Source organism: Salvelinus alpinus, chromosome 32, assembly GCF_045679555.1.
Source record: "Salvelinus alpinus chromosome 32, SLU_Salpinus.1, whole genome shotgun sequence".
Lineage (NCBI taxonomy): Eukaryota > Metazoa > Chordata > Actinopteri > Salmoniformes > Salmonidae > Salvelinus > Salvelinus alpinus.
Window position 1 is genome coordinate 12,320,330 of NC_092117.1, and position 19,495 is coordinate 12,339,824.

At 44.1% G+C, this 19,495-nt stretch overlaps 2 protein-coding genes across 7 annotated transcripts in view; one reads left to right on the forward strand and one right to left on the reverse strand.

Annotated features, from left to right (window-relative positions):
- The window catches only part of LOC139562133 (PH and SEC7 domain-containing protein 1-like), a 45,880-nt gene extending 38,372 nt beyond the window's left edge, over nt 1-7,508 (forward strand). For all 4 annotated transcript variants that reach the window (XM_071379504.1, XM_071379505.1, XM_071379506.1 and 1 more), the window contains 6 exons: nt 2,789-2,967; nt 3,141-3,211; nt 3,304-3,461; nt 3,900-4,044; nt 4,383-4,526; nt 4,839-7,508. In XM_071379504.1, coding sequence (XP_071235605.1) covers nt 2,789-2,967; nt 3,141-3,211; nt 3,304-3,461; nt 3,900-4,044; nt 4,383-4,526; nt 4,839-5,150 — 1,009 coding nt within the window. In that variant the 3' untranslated portion in view covers nt 5,151-7,508. The remainder of the gene's footprint in view (nt 1-2,788; nt 2,968-3,140; nt 3,212-3,303; nt 3,462-3,899; nt 4,045-4,382; nt 4,527-4,838) is intronic.
- A 5-nt stretch (nt 7,509-7,513) lies between these two features.
- Nucleotides 7,514-19,429, reverse strand: LOC139562135 (nuclear factor NF-kappa-B p100 subunit-like). Of its 3 annotated transcripts, none has more exons than XM_071379508.1 (24): nt 19,195-19,429; nt 18,197-18,266; nt 15,084-15,126; nt 14,895-14,970; nt 14,512-14,552; nt 13,980-14,078; nt 13,467-13,621; nt 13,172-13,284; nt 12,819-12,977; nt 12,506-12,610; nt 12,326-12,408; nt 12,006-12,144; nt 11,742-11,858; nt 11,407-11,598; nt 11,152-11,293; nt 10,889-11,003; nt 10,463-10,670; nt 9,871-10,040; nt 9,637-9,739; nt 9,128-9,336; nt 8,905-8,986; nt 8,650-8,816; nt 8,405-8,516; nt 7,514-8,187 (listed from the first exon to the last, which is right to left on the reverse strand). In XM_071379508.1, the coding sequence occupies exons 2-24, from the start codon at nt 18,211-18,213 to the stop codon at nt 8,123-8,125; spliced, it is 2,712 nt and encodes a 903-aa protein (XP_071235609.1). In that variant the 5' UTR covers nt 18,214-18,266; nt 19,195-19,429; the 3' UTR covers nt 7,514-8,122. The 3 variants fall into 3 exon arrangements, with proteins under 3 accessions (XP_071235609.1, XP_071235610.1, XP_071235611.1); XM_071379509.1 differs by having other exon boundaries at nt 8,650-8,813; nt 19,195-19,427; XM_071379510.1 differs by lacking the exons at nt 18,197-18,266; nt 19,195-19,429 and adding an exon at nt 15,218-15,370.
- Between the last annotated feature and the right edge of the window lie 66 nt (nt 19,430-19,495).

Consider the following 19,495-nt stretch of genomic DNA (forward strand, 5'->3'; position numbering starts at 1 on the left):
TTGATATTGAGATGTGTCTGTTACTTGTACTCTGTGAAGCACTTATTTGGGCTGCAATTTCTGAGGCTGGTAACTCTAATGAACTTATCCTTTGCAGCAGCGGTAACTCTGGGTCTTCCTTTGCTGTGGCGGTTTTCATGAGAGACAGTTTCATCATAGCACTTGATGGTTTTTGCGACTGCATTTGAATAAACTTTAGAAGTTCTTGAAGTGTTCTGTATTGACTGACCTTCATGTCTTAAAGTAATGATGGACTGTTTCTCTTTGCTTATTTGAGCTGTTTTTGCCATAATATGGACTTGGTCTTTTACGAAATAGGGCTATCTTCTGTATACCACTCCTGCCTTGTCACAATACAACTGATTGGCTCAAACGCATTAAGAAGGAAAGAAATTCCACAAATTAATTTTTACAGCTGTTGAAATTCATTCCAGGTGACTACCTCATGAAGCTGGTTGAGAAAATGCTAAGAGTGTGCAAATCTATTTTGATTTGTTTTTAACAATTAATTTGATTACTACATGATTCCATGCGATTTCATAGTTTTGACGTCTTCACTATTATTCTTCAATGTAGAAAATAGTAAAAATAAAGAAAAATCCTTGAATGAGTAGGTGTGTCCAAACTTTTGACTGTTACTGTATGTGTATGTCTGACTTTATTTGTGTGCACTTGCCTTATTCAATTAACTGCTGTTATGGTTTCCTGAATTCATATCGTAGTTGGATTCATTTTCTCAATGTCACAAAATGTGTTGGATTGAAAAAGTCTCTCAGCGTTTAAAAAAAATTGGAATTAGCCTCAAATCTACTTGAAATCAGTCTACAAGCAATTCTCCCCCTACAGAATCAACTACCAACTGTGCCCCTGTAGCATTTGCCAGACTGTGTGTGCGCCAAGGGTTGCTATTCTGGACCTAGTCTTTGTGATGCCCTGAGCCCCTAATTTAAGACACAAGCTCTCCAGATGTTATTGCCATGGATACAGGTCCCTACTTGCCTCTCTCTCGTAATTACAGGTCAATGTCTGACTCTGATTCTAAAGTGCAAATACGCAAACACATACAGCACACACACTTTTAGGGGTTCAGTCAGCCTCTGAAGGAGAGCAGTGGGAGCAGCATCTTCTCTCACATTCCCTTTCACTCTGCACCACTGCTTTAATCTTCCCGGCCCCAACATCCCAACGCTCACCATGTGCCTCCCTCTCTATCCTCGTTTTTCTGCCTGTAGCCTCCCCTCTCTCCCCTTATCTCTTTCCTGCTCTGTATTTCACTTTCGCCTCCCTCTCCCTGTTTTTCTCCCTCTGAACCTCTCTTCTCCACTACTTGCTCTTGTGGATTCAGAGAGGTCAGCAGTTACTTAGCAACAGATGAGAGCTGTGGTGTACAGTATGTGCTGACTGGTCAGTTCACTGTTCAGAATATACCTACATGTACTAGCAGCTGCAACACAAGTGGTTCCTTTCTGTCTTTTTTAAAAAGCTAAATTGATGCAATTTTGTAACAAATGTATAACTTGTTTATAAGCATTTTATAAACATTTGTCTAACAAAAAGGCCTATTGTGTTATCTTTATGCATTTAATATTGCAACTGGCTGAAATTGGCTGTTATTTTGTCAAAAATCACGAGGTGATTATATAAGACGTTATAAGGGGGTACACATGCTTATGACAAGTCTTACAATGCATTATAACCGCATCATAATGCATGATACCTGAAGGCTATGGCTTTGAGGAGATATGGTGAAAGAAAGATGGGATAGAGAGCGGAGGTGAGCGACAGAGTTCCTTTAAGACACAGATCCCTTGGGTCCTGGGATGCGTCACACCAAAGAGTGTTCGACTGAACCGCATGCACATGCATGTGTGGTTTGTGTTCATGTTTCTGGTTTGTGTCCACAGATATGTGACCGTGGATGATTTCATCTTAAAGATCGACGTGTGTGTGCGTGCGCCTTTATGTACATATCTGAGTGTGTCTAGCAGAGAGACGGAGGAGGTGGACAATACAGTCAGGACAGTGTGACGCAGCAGCACTCCCCCTCTGACTAACAGCAATTTCAAGCTCATACATTAATGAATGTTTATGGGAGCAGCTGCAAGGTTCCACTGGTGTACAGATCTGTATTCAGTCAGTGTCTTCAGTGGGCGGGAGACACCATCCTCCCCAAATGTCAGTACTGTAGGATTCTCTCTTATAGCCTCATCGAACACTCGGACCCCTCAGTTCACGGGAAAAGGGCATCACAGTCAGTCAAAGAGATGCCAGGATACTGTTATCTAACAGACAGTGAGTCACTCACCACTCATACCGATCAGGATTGTTCCTCTTACAGCAAAACCATTTTTTTTATGTAAGAAATGCATTATAGATATCTGAATGATACGTGAGTGGATGAGATGTTCGACATAGTGTTCATGCTTGTCAAAGTGAGTTCTGTCAGTGTTCAGGGGCAGGGTTTCAGTTGTTAGAAACTTGGTGAACCTTTCTCTGTGATTGGCCAGTAAGATGCAACCAAGCTGCTCAGCGGGAGCATCATGGGATGTGACCTCAGCGTGGGTGACAGACAGCCAAGTGACCTGGAAATCCAGAGGCTCTCACGAGTGGCATGCTGAGTGGATAAAGACATGGCCTTCTCACCTCCAAGCTATTAGGACAGATCATTCATTCATTTCTACTGGATCTGAACTGGAGGACATGACTTAACAGTTTGAGACTAGCAGGTTTTGTTGATGATTAGGGACGTAATTTTTTTTTTTTTTTTTGAATTGTGTCCTCTCCATAGCGATGAGGAGGAGTTGCGCAAGTCCTTTTCAGAGTTGGCCGATTTGCGCACTGACTCCGCCTCTCACACCATGAAGCGAATTGGCAGTGGTCTAGGCGTGGCCCAGAATCCTGACGCCCTGATCTATAAGAATGGCTTCCTGGTGCGGAAGGTCCATGCAGACTCTGACGGCAAGAAAAGTAGGTTCTCTTTACCCTCACCTGTTAACCATAATCTGTTCCATTTCACTGCTGATAAATCTGACCGTGTCAATCTAAACATTGCTGTACTATTTTTAAGTTTGATTAAAAATCACACTTGGGAGCAGCAAATACTGAGTGGATATTTTGTGTTTCCATCATCTGTTTTTCAGCCCCTCGAGGTAAGAGAGGATGGAAGACGTTTTATGTCATGCTGAAGGGATTGGTCCTTTACCTGCAGAAGGTACACCAAACCACACCCCTCCCAACCATCCTTTTATCCCAGTCTCTGATTGGACGTGTGTGATAGCATTCTGCTCTCTGATTGGTCCGTAGGGAGAGTACCGTCCAGAGAAGCAGCTGTCTGAAGAGGATCTGAAGAACGCTGTGTCCATCCACCACTCTCTGGCCATGAGGGCAGCAGACTACAGCAAGAGGCCCAACGTGTTCTACCTGCGCACTGCAGACTGGCGAGTGTTCCTCTTCCAAGCACCGTGAGACTCCTCCTCCTCCACCCACTCCTCATCCCCATGCTCTGTATTAGCCTTGGTCGTTACTCTTTCTGCCTTCTACAAGGTTGTTCTGTACTAAAGCTGTGCTAAGTGCCCCCAAAACAGTAGTGATTGAGTATAGAGTGGGCAGTGCCCCTGTCATACAGCCCCAGGCTCAGGTAGAGGATCATGATGCTTCTGTGTCCCTGGAGGACACAGTTGTCTGTGATGTCCTAGATATACACTTTCTTCCAGTGTTGGGATTAATTCCATTTCAATTTAGGAAGTTAATAAAACAAATCCTAATTGAAAATAAGTGTCACACTTCTTCAATTGATAACTGACCCGAAGCCTGTCTACGTGTGTTCTGGGGCTGATCATTTGTGGCCTTTATTCTGATAGCCAGTATCCAGATTTGAACTCCGTTGTCCTCCATCTCAGTAATTCAGAGCAGATGCAGTCGTGGATCACCCGTATCAACGTGGTCTCAGCCATGTTCTCAGCGCCACCCTTCCCTGCTGCCATCGGCTCCCAGAAGAAATTCAGCCGCCCGCTGCTGCCGGGCTCCAACAGCAAACTGTCTCAGGTACACAGAGGCCTCCACTCACACCATGACCCTCTCTCTCTCGCTCCTTTTCTCTCTCTTTGTACTAGTTCCCAGTCCAAACACACTCATGCCATCCAGTATCTGTGCTGTAGAGAGATCAACCCCCAAAATTGTAGGACCTTGTCTACTAAAGACAGATCATTGAAGAAACACTCCTCTATACTTTTTTGTGTGTTTAAAAACAGAGAAGAATTGCTATTTACAACTAATAACTCAAATGCGTAAGTAGGCCTCTATGTTGATCAGAATTCTGTATGGGTTACTGACTTTGGTGTAGCCTTATGTTCATGGTCCTCCTTTGCCATGTGCACTGACAGGAGGAACAAGTGAAATCCCATGAGACACGTTTCCGGGCCATCTCCTCTGAGCTGATCGAGCTAACTGCTGTGATTCCAGACAAAAAGGCCAAAGTTCGTGATCTGGAGGAGCACAAGCAACGTGAGGAGTACCTGGAGTTTGAGGTGAGGGATTGATAGTTGTTGTCTGGTGTTAAATAGAGTGATAGGGATTGATAGTTGTCACAACTGAATAGTTGCAGCCAGAGCCATAGTCAAGCTGAGTTTGGCAGACTGAGTTTGTTTGATATTCAGAATTGTAATGGCTGCCAAATTGGCTACCAAACGTTTCAAGACAATTCCATTCCAGGTCAGCCAGAATGGAAACTTGATTGCTTTTGCTTGGTGCCAGAATCCAGAACAGATTGCCAAACAATGATGGCTCTGATCTCAGCAATGCCAAATCCTGTTTGACATCATGCACTCTCTCTGGCACAGAAAACTCGCTATGGGACGTACGCAATGCTACTGAGGTCTAAGATCCGGAGTGGGGAAGAGGACCTGTCTCTGTTCGAGTCGCGCCTCTTTGACGATGGGGGTCTCCAGAGGGCCCACTCCAGCCCCACTCTGCGGGAGGAGCACAGCAGCAGCAGCCAGGCCAGCAGTACCAGGGGGGGGGGAAGCAGCAGCAGCCAGGCCAGCAGTGCCAAGGGGGTGGCCAGCAGCAGTAGTTCCAGCACCAGGGGGAGCAGCAAGACCAAGCGCTCCGAGCCCCAGAGACACAGCTACAGACAGGCTGTCAAACAGTGAGACGGACACGAGGCTGTTGGGGTGGACAGGGTGGTTTAAACGATTGGACTATCCGTGTTGATCGATACACAGGGACCACTGGTGTGCCCGGTCTCCATGACTGGAAAATGGTGTGGAGGAGAAAGATAATGGGGGGGATAGACCTGTTGCATGCTTCTATCTCGAGAAACCACAGACACTGGATGCACCAGGGCTAATTATACAGTACAGTGGATACTCGGGTCCCCCATTTTACTATACAAATTACTAACTTCTGTGTGGTCCTACATTACTGGTACTATCCACATTCATTTTATTTCACTATGCTTTTGGACCAAAAGACCAAAATCTTGTTGACACATAAGAGACCGAGATCGGAATATTACGTTAAATCAGCCATTAGATCTGGGGTTTTTAAGAGGTGTAGGTTGTTTTCCCTCCACGAAAGTTCAGTATCGATCCATTCCAGGAGGGACCGAGACAGAGCTGCATCAGCTCATCTAACTGTTCCCATGGAGACTAAACGGACCCCGTGCCCATGTCAGGACCCCTAGCGACCAGAGTGCCAGGACCTCAACCCACCCACAATGCATTTGGAGGAAACTGGAAGAAACACTGTATTCTTCATGAGACATGATCAATTGGAACGAATATAGAAGGTTACTGGACATCATTTTATGATGCTGCATGCACATAATAGTTTTGTTTTCAAAGTCTTTGCTATGATTTTGTTATTCGAAGGACTTTTCTTGTGACAAACTGCACTGATCCAGAACCAGGCCCGGTTTGAGTAACTGTGTAGCTCTGCTGGATCTAATTATTTCTAAAGACCTTTTACACACATCAGCTATGGCACCGAGAGATTTGTCATACTAATGGGTTGATGAAGTAGATTGATCACACAGGCTGGCTATCTGTCCGTTTAATTAACTTTTGAAGAGGAGAACTGCATGCATATCAGGAGTTTGACGACTCCGTCTTCGAGGACATGCTTCACTATGATATCAAAAGACAATCGTTTTTTTGTTTTTATTCTTACGTTATTCACGTGGTGTTTTGTATTTGTACAACTGAAAATGTAACATGACAGAGCTTAGTTTACAGTACATATCAGCTGTATGTCAAACACTCGTTTGAAAGTGTCTACAGGAAGAACTCGTCAGATCATTGATGACAAATTAATTCAAATGTTGGTAGAATGTTGATTTAAATTCACTATTATGAATTGTGATGAGGCACTGTCTACCACACCCAATATATTGTATAAAAGAATGTAACATGTGTAAAAATATATAGAATGTTATGGCGTGGCATAGCCATTTTCTTCTCAGGCTGGCAGTGTTGTCTGTAAACTGGTGCAGTAATGCCACAATATAGCCACCAAAGGGTGCTGTTCAAATGGGAAACGATGGTCCTAGGTGGTAAGATTGACTTGACTGTATAATACAGTATTTATCTGGGTGTCATCATGGACCCAGAGGCTGCATTTACGCGGGCAGCCCAATTCTGATCTTTTCCCACCAATTGGTCTTTTGACCAATCACATCAGATCTTTTTCAGAGCTGATCTGATTGACCAAAATTATAATAAAATAGGTCTGCGTAAATGCAGCCAGAGTGAAGTCTTACTGCTTTACTTTCCCATGTGTTAAAATGACCAGGGTGAAATAGATGATTCCATGGGGGGAGGTTCCCACCGCCAACAGTATGAGATTGTGTTGTTGAATTAGACAGAATAACCTGACATGGCAGAAATGTGTAACGGAGATGGTTCAGTGATGACTACCCTTGCCTGAAGACATTTGTGTCTTGAACTGCTACCTACGCTTTAGCTCAGCGGGCTAACAGTCTTGTGGGTTCAAACCAGAAACATTGTAATTCTATGGGGACCATGACAGGGTGAGGCATGATGTGTTCAGTCATGCAGAATGCCACAATCACTTTTTGGGTGTGTCTTGCTCCCACTGTGAATGTGAGGTTGTATGGTGAGGGACAATAAATCAACAGTAGACCTAAAAGCTAAAGTAGCGTCAATGGGCTTCTAATGTGATCGAACACAGGGGTTATAACTTATCACACCCTTCTGCACTTTGGGTTCGGGCCTAGTGTTGAAGTCGAATATCTTTCTTTTTTTGCTTACCAGTTAACTTGGTCTTGTTGAGTATTTGTCACTGTCAAAAACGTAGACTGCTATTTCTGTACATGTTTTTACTGGACTCACTTCCCATAGAGATGCTGAAACACACAACTTATTTCTAGACATTGTTCTTGATTAACTCTGCATATTGTCAATAACACATTAAGATTTTGCTCTGTCAAATATACTAAATGGTTTATCTTTTGAGGAATAGAGGACAAAAATAAACACATTTTGAAAAGACCCCGTTGTGTCAGGAGAGAAATTCATTTAATTCAACAACGACAAGATATAGTTAACGTTACATGGCAAATACACTCGCAAACGTTTCACACCTGCAATATGGCTGTTCATGTTAAACCAAATTAATACACAGTATTAGTAAGACTGTCAGCCAATAAATGTGTGTGAAATTGATTCATAATTCCATTCAACTATTTGAAAAATTCTTATTTATACTTTGACTTTTTGGAAGGTGTCAATGGACCATTAAAAAGACCAGCCTATCTTTTGTCAACTTTCACCATCAGAAATAATGTAAGGAGATGAGGCCACTTATAATTATTGTACATATTGAGACTGAGTTTTCCTTAGTTCGTTGCCTTCAGCTCTCTGTCTGCATAAGAAAAATAACATACAAGAACATTATCTGGATGCCCAACAATGTGAGTTGTTAACATTGCAGTCATGGCAGAGAGAATTCTGCATTCATCAGCAAAGGCTCTGGCATGACATCCAATTCCCAAAGGTTTCCCCATAGGGTGTGCTGAACAGGGTTTGTTATATCTCCAAGATGAAATGCTGGACTGAAACCTCCCACCAACCGAGCTGGTCCTGCTCCTCACTCTTCCTGGTGCTCACTGGTTGGCCAAGGCTGGCTCATCCATTGGCTGACTCCCAAAGCCGCTGTCCACTGTCTGATCTGAATGGCAGAGTGAGGATGGTTTTTATGTCTCATTTCATATATTAGGCATGAACAGAGTAAATAACATTGAATTAGGATCAATTCTACTGTTTTTGGGAACAAACCGCTACATAGAGTATGCCTTTGCAATGGCATAAGTACATGGTAGAGAGAGAGAGACTAATGTGTATGTGTGTGCTGGATTGTTTGACTGTTTTAGTGGTCGCTCTAGTACCTGTGTTCTGTTTGTCCTCTCTCAGCTCAGCCCGTCTCAGTAGTCGCACTCCCTCAGTCAGACCCAGAGACTGCAGAGCCTCCACCAGTCCTTCCACTGGACCGCCCCCCAACTACACACAGAGAGATACTGTCGGCTCACTCGTGCACCATCAGCTTTATTCTCTTAAAGCAGTCATGCCATTCTAACAGCGTACTAACTTAATACTTACCCCCTTACTAGACACACACAGCCCCCCTGCTCACCTTGTAATTCTCCAGCAGTTTGTAGCAGGGAGAGGGACTCTCCTGGTACAGGTGTGCCAGGGAGAGCATGTTGAGTTTCTCTGCCAGCTGTCTCCAGGGTACATCGCCCAGACTGAGGAGCTCACACAGTTTATGGAGCGTCTCACTGTCTAGCTGCTCACTTTCTGCTGAGGGGAATGGGAACAGTGGTTAGATTACTGGATAGATCTCAGGTAATGTTCCAGAGTCAAAATGGTGGTATGACCGTTCTCTTACCGTCCGTGCTGTTCGGTTTAGGCTTTTTACTTGAGTGTTGGCTGGGCTTGGGTCTCTGTCTGGGGTCTAGAAGGTCTCTCACCTGTAGCAGGGGAAGATTTATGTAAGTTCAATGGCAGCAACCTCAGTCCAGCCTATCTATCCACACCACAGACACTACAGCATGTTCTGTTTTTAATCACTTGTCCACACATGTTGGGTTGATAAGACGAATCAATCTCACCTTTTGACATTTAGTAAGGTCAAAGGGTGTATGTCCTGTTGCTGGTCTCTTACGAGGGTTGACTTGTTCTTTCCCCAACGGTGGTGGGATGTTTGGTTGCTGTTGGATCTGTAACTCTCTGAAATCTCTTATTGGTCCATCCTCTTGCTCCTCATCTGAGGAAGAGGAGCTGAAGAGCGGCTCATCATTCTCCAGATTCTTATCGGCTCCTGAGGAGAGGAAAGTCGTTAGTTCTATTCACTTAGTAGCCATGTAGCAGACAATTTTCCAAAGCAAAAAAACATGGTGATCAAATTGAGGACCTTACAGTGAAATGCTTACTTACAAGCCCTTAACCAACAATGCAGTTAAGAAAAATGTGTTAAAGAGCAGCAGTAAAATAACAGTAGCGAGGCTATATATGCACAATAAATGACTGCTTACACACTTAATCTCGACTTGTAGCCCTTATGTAACTGACTGAGGTAAAAACTATGTATTGGATGGTTGGTAGGGGGTATGCATCTCACCTGCAGCAATGAGCATGGAGCAGAGAGTGGGGGAGCCCTGACTGGCGGCCAGATGGAGAGGAGTGTTCCCTCCAAACGTACACATGTTTATATCTGCTTTCAGCTGTAGGACAGGAGAAGGGGATGCCTCAGGTTAGACAAGAGTGAAACGGAGACGCCACAGAGTCTGAGCAAGAATAGTAGATGAGTAGCTTCGTTAAGGTGTGTGCGCGCACTGGGCGTCAAGTAAGGTACCTCTGTGATGAGAGTGCAGGCCACTTTCAAGAGGTTCTCTCTAACAGCCAGGTGGAGGGCGGAGCATCCACTCCCCCGCTCGGGGTCGTTGATCTTAGCCCCGCTCCCAACCAGCAGACGTAGACAGCGCTCTCCTCCCTTGCGAACAGCCAGGTGGAGAGGATGGAGACCTGAGAAGGAGAGGGAATTAGAGAGATTAATACCGTCTACTACAGTAATAAGCACCTAGTGAGTCTTAGGCCGGGGTTCAATTCCGATCGCGCCTGTAGACAAAGGTGTCTTTTAAAAAGGCATTGTTCTGCAGGGAGATCGCATTCACGGTAAACGCTTGCTGCATAAGCCGTCTCAATCGGAAATGACCTTTAAATGTCAAGGCGTTATAACACAGACTGGATTGAATCCCATCCTTAAGTTAATTGAAGGAATACTGCGGAGTTTACTACTATTGAGACTAAGCAGCAACCACCATTGCTTAGTTGGAAATTCACATAGGCTTCAAATTAGACCATCTGTTTACTTATCATGCTCAAGTCTCATGGGCGGAATAAACTCAAACTCAGATGACCCCCTTCTTTCCACCATCCCAACTCACCATGATAGTCAGCCATGTTGACCAGGTGGCTGTAGCGTTCTCCTAGGTGCCCCAGCAGGACCCTGAGTGTGACGTCGTCCCCGGCCAGCGCTGCCAGGTGCAGGGGGGTCCGGCCGTCCCGGTCCAGCAGGGTGGGGTCAGCCCCGGCCCTCAGGAGAACATCCACCACCTTAACCTGCCTGGTGATTACCGCCAGATGGAGTGGAGTCTTCAGAGAGAGAGATGGCGGACAGTCAGGAGGGAAGACAAGGGCATGTTGTGAATATCTCTTCAACACTAAACAACCCCTAACTGTACTACTAGGTAGACCTAAAACATATTCTAGTTTTGCCAAAAAAAGATGTGTGTGCGTTTTGTATGTAAAGATTCTATAGTCCATCTTCTAAAGTTCAATTCAGCCCTGGTGTGTGGCAGAAGGGTCTATACCTGGCTGAGGTGGTTGAGCTTGTCGAGGACTTTGCGTTGCTGGATGGTGAGGAGTGTATGAACCAGCTGCTGGATCACAGCTGACTGCTGGTGAATGATGGCCAGGTGCAAAGGCCTGTTGGGAGACAGAACACAAGTGAGCAAAGCAAACTCAATACAAAACACACTGCATGTACAGTATAATGTATAGAATGGAGGCAGACACTCAACTCAGATCCTCAAAAACATGTACTGATGTGCTGTAGAGGCAGAGTTAGACTCACGTGTCTCCGTTTTCATCCTGGACCCCACATAGGTGTCTCTGCATTGCCAGAAGGACCCGGACGTCCCCAGTGGTGCAGTACTGTAGGAGAGCCCCAGCTGTCTGCTTGCTCATCCGAGTGGCCCTGCTCTGGAGAGTGGCAGCTGGAAACAACAGGATAGTCTTATTAGCATAACACAACTTATGACAATTTCTCCAACATGTAGCTAGCTAACTCTAGTTTTCCCTACCCCAGCACTGCTATAATGTGGCTTACCAATCTGGAAGAGCTGCTGTTGTAGTGGTGAGGCTGTCTGTCCTGGCGTCTGTCCGGCCATCCCTCCTGCCTGCTGCTGGGTACCCTCAGCCTGGGCAGTGGTGCCTGACATCTGGGCTCCACCACCCCCAAAACAAGTGAATCCACCCCCCATCCACCCTGGTCCATTCATCTGCTGGTTAAACTGGAATCCTGTGGATAGGAAAGAAATGATTTAGTGATGATGACACATCTGTTAATCCTTGTGACAACTGAGGCCAGCGTTTCATCTGATAGCAATGAGATGAAGGGCCGACAGAAAAGAAAGTTCAAGTATGTAGATCTAGGTTCCTCACCACCTCCTCCTGGTCCTCCGGCACCTCTCCCTGCCCCCCCAGCCCCTCCCAGAGGCCCTCTCCATGGGTCATTATAGGGGAGGGGCTTCTGCTTCTTACGCTGCACCTCCTCTTTATCTAAGTTACACATGGAGAGAGACGAAGAGAGAGGGAGAGGGGAAGAGAGAGTTAAAAGGGTTTGATTCAATCCAATGGGACCTCCGGCTCTGGATTCCATCATTGTTCTCTCTCGCAGAAGGGATTGTGAGCATCAGACTAACTCACCTTGAATTTGAGGAACGTAGGTGAACTGCTTGGGGTCGCTGCAGTCTCCCACTTTCTTCCTTTTCAACTGGAGGAACACAGTGACTGAACGATCGATCTCTGTGCTGTGGTACGGGGGCGTCTTAAACACGATGGCATACTGCACAGGTAGGGGCCCAAACAGTGACATCAATGAGAGGGGTATGAGTAAGATCATACATGGTGTGGGAGTCAACCTTTGCCAAATAACGTGCATAGTATTCACAAGAATAGTTATTACTCACACAAAATCCCCCCCCCCGACACACACTCTCACTTCACACGGAGTAAAGACTCTGTACCTGCTTGTGGACATCAGTTGGAGAGAAGTCACCAAAGGCCTCCCAGCTTCCATCCTCCTCATAAAAGCGGATCTCAATATCATCTGAAAAGTAGAACAAAATATGATCATGTGTGAAATTGTGTAAATTGTTTCCAGACAAACTATTGTAAAATCAGTGCGGGCTGAACTGCCCCCTCACCTTTTTGAACTTTGTCACACAGTAGGAAGATCTCATCTCCTCCCAGCACAGACCCAGAGGTCTTATCCATACGGGAGATTTTCAGGTTGGAGGCGTTGGGTGACTCTGGGTGGATAAATATAATCATGTGTTCACTACTGACAATAGTAATACATGTACATTTTTCAGCACTGACAAGATATTCAACTAATCAAGGTCTTGATGATTAGTTTATTCATTTAAAATCAGATATGATAGTACTGGTCTGAAACAAAAGCCTATAGGTTCCTAGGGCCAGGATTGAAGAACAGAGATAGAAAGAGTTACTACTCACTGCTGTCAAAGATGGGATTGGAGACCACCGGCTTCAGGGCCCTAGAGAACCCTCCGTTACTGTCCTGGAGGTAGGCCGTGAACTTTAACCTCACTATGTTCAGGTCCATGATCCTGCCCAGCTCGTTGGCTTCTCTCAATATGGCTTGTTCCTCTGCATCTGTGAGAGATAGACAGAGAGAGGGTGTCTTTGTAGCAGTTTTCACAAACACATTGATTTCTATGGACTAACATGCGTTGAGATTTGCACAAAGTTGTGGGTTGCACGTAGTATATCTCAAGTTAGGATTCCACCCTCACAGAGTAGGTTTCCTCATTTGAAAGGACAGTGAAGTAGGGTTTCAGGCTCTTTACCAGTAAAATGGTAGTGCTGCCCCCTTTGCCTCCTCTTCTCATCTCTCAGTCTCTTGAACAACACTTCCCCCACCCCTTTCTTTGTGACATGGAGGATGCCCAGGTTACTGAACCTACAGAGGAGAGAGAAATCGAATGAGAAACGGGTAGTTTGAGAGATGTTGACATTCACCAGTCAAGTTACGGCAGGTAGCCCAGTGGTTAAGAGTGTTGGGCTAGTAATCGAAAGGTCACTGGTTCAAATCCCCGAGCAGGCAAAGGTGGAAATCTAGATTGGTTGTCTATCTGTACTCACTGTGCTGTGAGTTCATTGGGGCCCACATCCACACTGCATTTTCCACTTTCCGTGCAGCAGTGCCTCCCCACCAGACTGTGAGCGTGGACCTGGGGGGGGTCAGAGTGGGTCACCAGCTGCACCTCTACCCTGGCTATCCCCACATAGTTAGACACCTGGAGAGACACAGGCAGACAGAACAAAAGAGGGAGTTAGACAGATCATTATTGACTAAAGGTTCATGTCCTATAAGGCTGGAATTCATCTCAATACACCATCACACAGATACACTAACAAAGTACAAGGCAAGATGATTCAGTGGAGAAGCATAACTTTACAGTTAAATTACTGTAACAATTGTTTTTATTCACGTCGTGTGTCTCAAACAATAACGCAATGCCACTATATCGCATATATACCCATTCGAAAGCTTATTGGGCTCCATTGAGTTAAGACGCATGATGAAAAGCAGGCAGAGACAGTGAAGCTAAAAGACAGACAGACAGCCAAGTACCCAACAGTATAGTAGCTGACCTTGACAGTGGGATAGGTTCTCCTGTTCCTCTCGCTGGAGGCCCCTGGGAGCCCACCGTGGGATGGACCCTCACACTCATAGCGGAATCTGAAGCCTCTCTGCAGACAGGCGAACAAGGAGGTCAAGAGATAATTCCCCAACATCAGTGCCTGCACTTACTGTAACAAAGAGTCACTTCCTAAATCCTGGGCTTTCCAACCCACCGTCATATTCTAATCCCATAAAGCAAAGACAGGAGTAAGGGACAAGCCTGACATTGGTATCTCGATTTCTACATTCCATTCTAGTTCAAAGGGCACCTTCTTTGGGAGAGTTGAGAGCAGGAGCTAGATATAAAGTACCTATAGAAAAATGGTTGGTGTCAATCAACTGATTATGTGAATGTCATAGTTTCGCAATGAGCGGCGGGAAGAACTCTGTGAATTTGATAGTTTCGAAACTCGTGTTCAGTCTTATGTAATTACTTGAACAGAAACAGTAGAACAAGGGAAGACGTCATTCCACTGTTTAAGAGCAACTCTCGGAGCTCACCTGTTTGGGCTCCTCAAGTATTTGAATGTAGGGTCCATGAGCTGTAACAAAGAAACACGGGTCACTGTAAGATGGAGGCTACAAATCAAGACTCACATCCAAGCCCTTCAAAAATCCAGGGGAGAGAATCCAAAGATAAAAAAGATATACAGGCAGCATATTTGCATTACATACAGTGCATGGTTCATTGTGTAAGATATCCTAATTACTATGCACTACATACAGTATATGCAGTTTTGAAAGACATTTAAACATGTGTCAGTGAGATCACTTCTACTTGAGTGTACATACCATATTCATATCATACCAAATAATATTACTACAGTACAACTTGAGTATGCTGTATCCATGTGGTACAACGTGTACATAAGGTATAAACTCACCTGTCTCAGGTACGTAGGGCTCACTCTTGACCTCCACAGGTGGCATGAACTCATAAGTTGAAAAGTTAATCATCAGCTGGGGAGATTACATGATTACATTTTTATTTGCATATCATTCCATCTTTAAAAAATGTATTTCATTCTAACATAATATAACGGACATACTGACAAATCCAGCAAAAACATTACCTCATTTTCAATCATTTTCATGCTGTACTGAGCTTCATCCATTCTGAAACACAAGGGTGAAATACAAATTACCAAATGTAGTTTCTAGACAAAATGTCGACTCTTTTCTGATCATAAATAACAAGTCTCCATACCTTTCAGTTCTGTAGAGATGTACACAGACAGGAAGTCATTTACTTCAGTACTACTCAATGTGAAAAAGTCACTTGACTCACTGTACGTCCCCTTTTTTCCCCTCTCATCATGATTAAAAAAACAAAAATCAAAGTGAAAGAAATATGAGATGTAACAACAAAAAAATGGAGATAACGTTCAATCTCATACACTCACACTTTATAGTAAGTGAACAAGGAAGGATGTTGCAGTGTTCTGTTCTTTTCTCTTTCCCCCTCCCTCTTTTACTCACGCATATCACTTCCTGGAAGTGAGGAAGGAAAAAAAACAGAGAGGAAATCCCCCAGAATACCAGCTCAGTGCTGCCGCTGATTTCAGACTGACTCAGTACACCAGATATATATAAAAAAAAAACACCAGGCTTTTGTAAGAGCCTTTATTTCTTTCTCTATAATCTTTAAAATAACATCCAGCCTTCTTCCTCTCCATTTTGCATTCGGAAGGTTTCTTTTCAGCAGCTACCCTTCTAAGTTGACAGAGAAAAGTTTTCAAAAAATCCAACTGAACCAAAGGAAAGGAGGATGCCTAGTCAGTTGTACAACAATGCATTCAACTGAAATGTGTCTTCCGCAAGAAGGCTATTTGGATAAAAGTTCTGACTTGATGTGAACTGAGGTTAGCCTAACCCCTAAAAGTGAGACTACAAATGCCTGAACCTGTTTTTCTACTCTGAACAACATGGAAAACCCCTGACAACATAGGGTTGCCTCCTATTCTACAATAATGTACCTACGCATCTCCTGTGCCCTCCATATCCAGAACAGCCTCCTTTCTTTGTCTTGAGATGGGGGGGGGGCAGGTTCTAAGGTCATTTTCAGTGGCTTCTGCTCTGACTGGGCCATGTTCATGTAGTAGGTGTAAGAGTAAGTGGCGTTGGCCCAGGTGCTTTTTGTACAGATGAGCAGGAAGCTTTTCCGAATGCGTTACACTGTCATGCAAACTGTCACGTCTCTGTGAGACAGTGTCATGATGCTGAATTGAAAGGAAGTCTGAGGTTTGAAGAATGTTTGCTGTGACATCTGTCATCTAAACCAGGGGTGTCACAACACCAGTGATACTGGGAATTAAGGAAGAAAAAACTAAGCGGACTTTGTTTCTTGAGGAAATAGTCCTAATGTTGGAAAAAACAGCCTTATGTTGACACAGAGTCACGTTTGTTAATTTTGCTGAAGTAGGTTGTAGCCCTTCACACTTGTGGAATGCAGTGGCTGTACAGTAACATGCTGTAAAATGTCAGAGTTCAGACCCTGTGCTTCACAGCGCTGTATGGGTTTTCACTGACAGACGTTCTGAACGTGACAAGAAGTTGCCCCCATCCTTCCCACTAATTGTGAATTTTTTGTTGTCTGAGTGAGGGAAATGCTACATTTTGAAAGAGGAGACATTGAGGATTATAATAAATAACGCTTTGATGTCATACAAGCAAGCCAAACGCCCGTCCAAATGCGTACTTCACATTTCCATATCATAAAGCTCATGTTATACATTGTCAACGTTTATGATCACTATGTTTGATGTACGGTTGCAGATGACATAGCGTCATACCCCTGGGTTGTTCTGAACAATGTCCGTCTGTTGTGAATCAAATTCACAGTGGAACACACACACACACGAGTCCTTTCTAGGCACCAAAATGACGATCTGTTTCTCTAAATTGCCCTGTGAAAGCCTAACACTGTGAAATCCTATTTTATAACTTAGCTAGTCATGTTGGCAATAGAATAAGCTTTCAAATGATGCCCACCTGGCCCAGATTGTGATTTATAATGGGCTGTTTTTGGATTTGCTAAACAACAACAGTACGTTAACTGTGTGATGGCGGGGATGCAGGGCTGCGTTCAAAACAACTACAAGTCTGCTTGCTGTAGTTCCTCAGGTGGGGGGGTCCAACAACAACAAAAAACACCTTACAGTTGAAGACTCTTCATTGAGTCATAAAAGTGCATTGAAATTACTTAGGAACTGTGTACACTTTGGAGAGGTGTGTGTCCACTGGGAGACACCAGTTAGTCCTCTCACTGAAACCCATGTCATTTTTTTTGGTCTGATGTTGCATCTACCTCACATCTCCAGGAATATTCTTATCATGTTACTGAATGTATCCAGTACTTTCAGATTTTGTTATCAACAAATGCGGCGAAAAGTACAGCAAACGTAAAATGCACATAAAATCAACAGTGTAAATGTTTGTATTCAGTCTTGTGTCAGGTGAACCGTTCTGTCCTCAACTTTGGTCTAATCATTTCCCCATAATCTCCAAACTGTTCCTTTTCAACTGCTACCATGCTTATGCATATGCTTTTCCTATTTATTCTGTAAAACACATTTAATTTAGCCCTATCCATATAGGCTAATTCCCACGAGTAAAGGGTAACTAAAGGATCATAGAGTGAAATCGGCTTCGTTTTCTTTTTTGCAAAGTAAAATCTGGCATCATAGTACAGCGCTCCCGATATGTGACAACACTAAACAAAACGGAGGCCTTTGTTTTATAGATTAGATCCCGAGTGGCATAAGAGAACGATGTGTGGACATATCAGAACACTCAAGAATGTGTAATTGTGTATGAACAGATTAATATGGCAAAGACAACAATTAGATCAAGTTGGCAAACAGCACCACCTCCAGCAGCAGAATGAGTCTCCACCTTTCAGAACGATTCGAACTAGCACCATGAACATAGCTGCCATTTTACTCGAGACTTCCTCTAGCGCTAGGCCTATTCCACCTGCGCCATCAAAGCGTGCCAGCTAAAGAACAGCAGAACAAGCCCAACACTAAAACATGCACAACCATTTACTGGTTCATTCCTTTAAAACAGACCCCACTCTTGACCCTGATCCATAGTTCCAGTCTGTTCAAAACGACCTCAATCAACTGTCAAAGACTGTAGAGACCCCTCAACAAAGTAGCACAACAATCACAACAGCAGTACATACCTTAGTGCTTCAGACATGATGCCTGTCAGTGGATCATAGATGATGATACTTCAGGCTCACTGTCAGCTCCCTGCAATAGGAAACTGTTATTAGTCCATTGGGTATTTCTAATTCAGAGGGGTTGGGTTAAATGCGGAAGACACATTTCAGTTGAACGCATTCAGTTGTACAACGGACTAGGTATCCCCTTTTTCCGTTCCCTTATTTCCTATGGGTTTAACAACTTCATCCCACCGTTCGCCCCTCAAACCACAACTATAGTGGCTCACCACAGCAAGTTTGTGTGTTCATATCCAAATAGTACAACAGCAGACTAATACGGGAATTTCCAGGGCCTGGTTGCTAAAATGGGGCCAAACCCCCAACCCACTTTTCCCCATGAAACAATGTTGAACAAATTAGAATGAATGTGCATACTGTCAGTAAGCATAGACAATCAGTAACTATCTTGCATAAAGAGAGCTTTATTAGTTGGTCCAATTTTTACATAATCTTCTTGTTACATATTTATTAATGAAATAATTTAGTCTGCTGATGCCTAGGCTACAGCTGTAGACATATCATCACCTCACAGCCAGTCAACAATTTATGGCTGTGCATTCATTAAGCACAACAAATATGCTTAGGCCATCATTTGTAAACAAATTCATGCTACATATAAGGTGTTAAAGCATGCTCTTACGTCTGGCGCTGTCCCATTTCAATTTAACTATCATCCTTTTAAAATCATCATATTTGTTTATGAATGTTTTCTGATGCATATATAGCCAAGGGTTTATGATGGCATTAGGCCATTAAAGTTGTTTCATAACTTCAAACCATAATTTATAATGAAATGGCCACAACTTTCCAGCAAGATATAGGGTAGCTTGTCAAAGGAGTTTGAGTCACAGTGACAACAGCTGTCCTGGATTACCTATGACAGGGAAGAAAGACTACAACACACATCACATACATGTTGACACACACAGGCAACCACTGTTCATAAAATCCCTTACCTTAACAACTCCTCTGAACTTGATCCACCTCGAAGGAGAGACCTGGGCAGCACGACTGCTGCTGCTGAAGTTAACAAACCGATTATGAAATGTCAGGGCGTACATCAAAAGTACAGAACACAGCGTTCACTTCACTGTCGGCTCAAATCCGGGATTTGTTCCATGTATTTCCCCATCTATTAAACTGTTGATGTTCTCATATTTAGCTATCTGTTATGATAGGCTGGCTCTCTTGCCTACGGTCTATCAAGCCAGCTGGAAAGCCCCGGAGTGCTGGGGGAATTCCGCAGACACGTGTCAA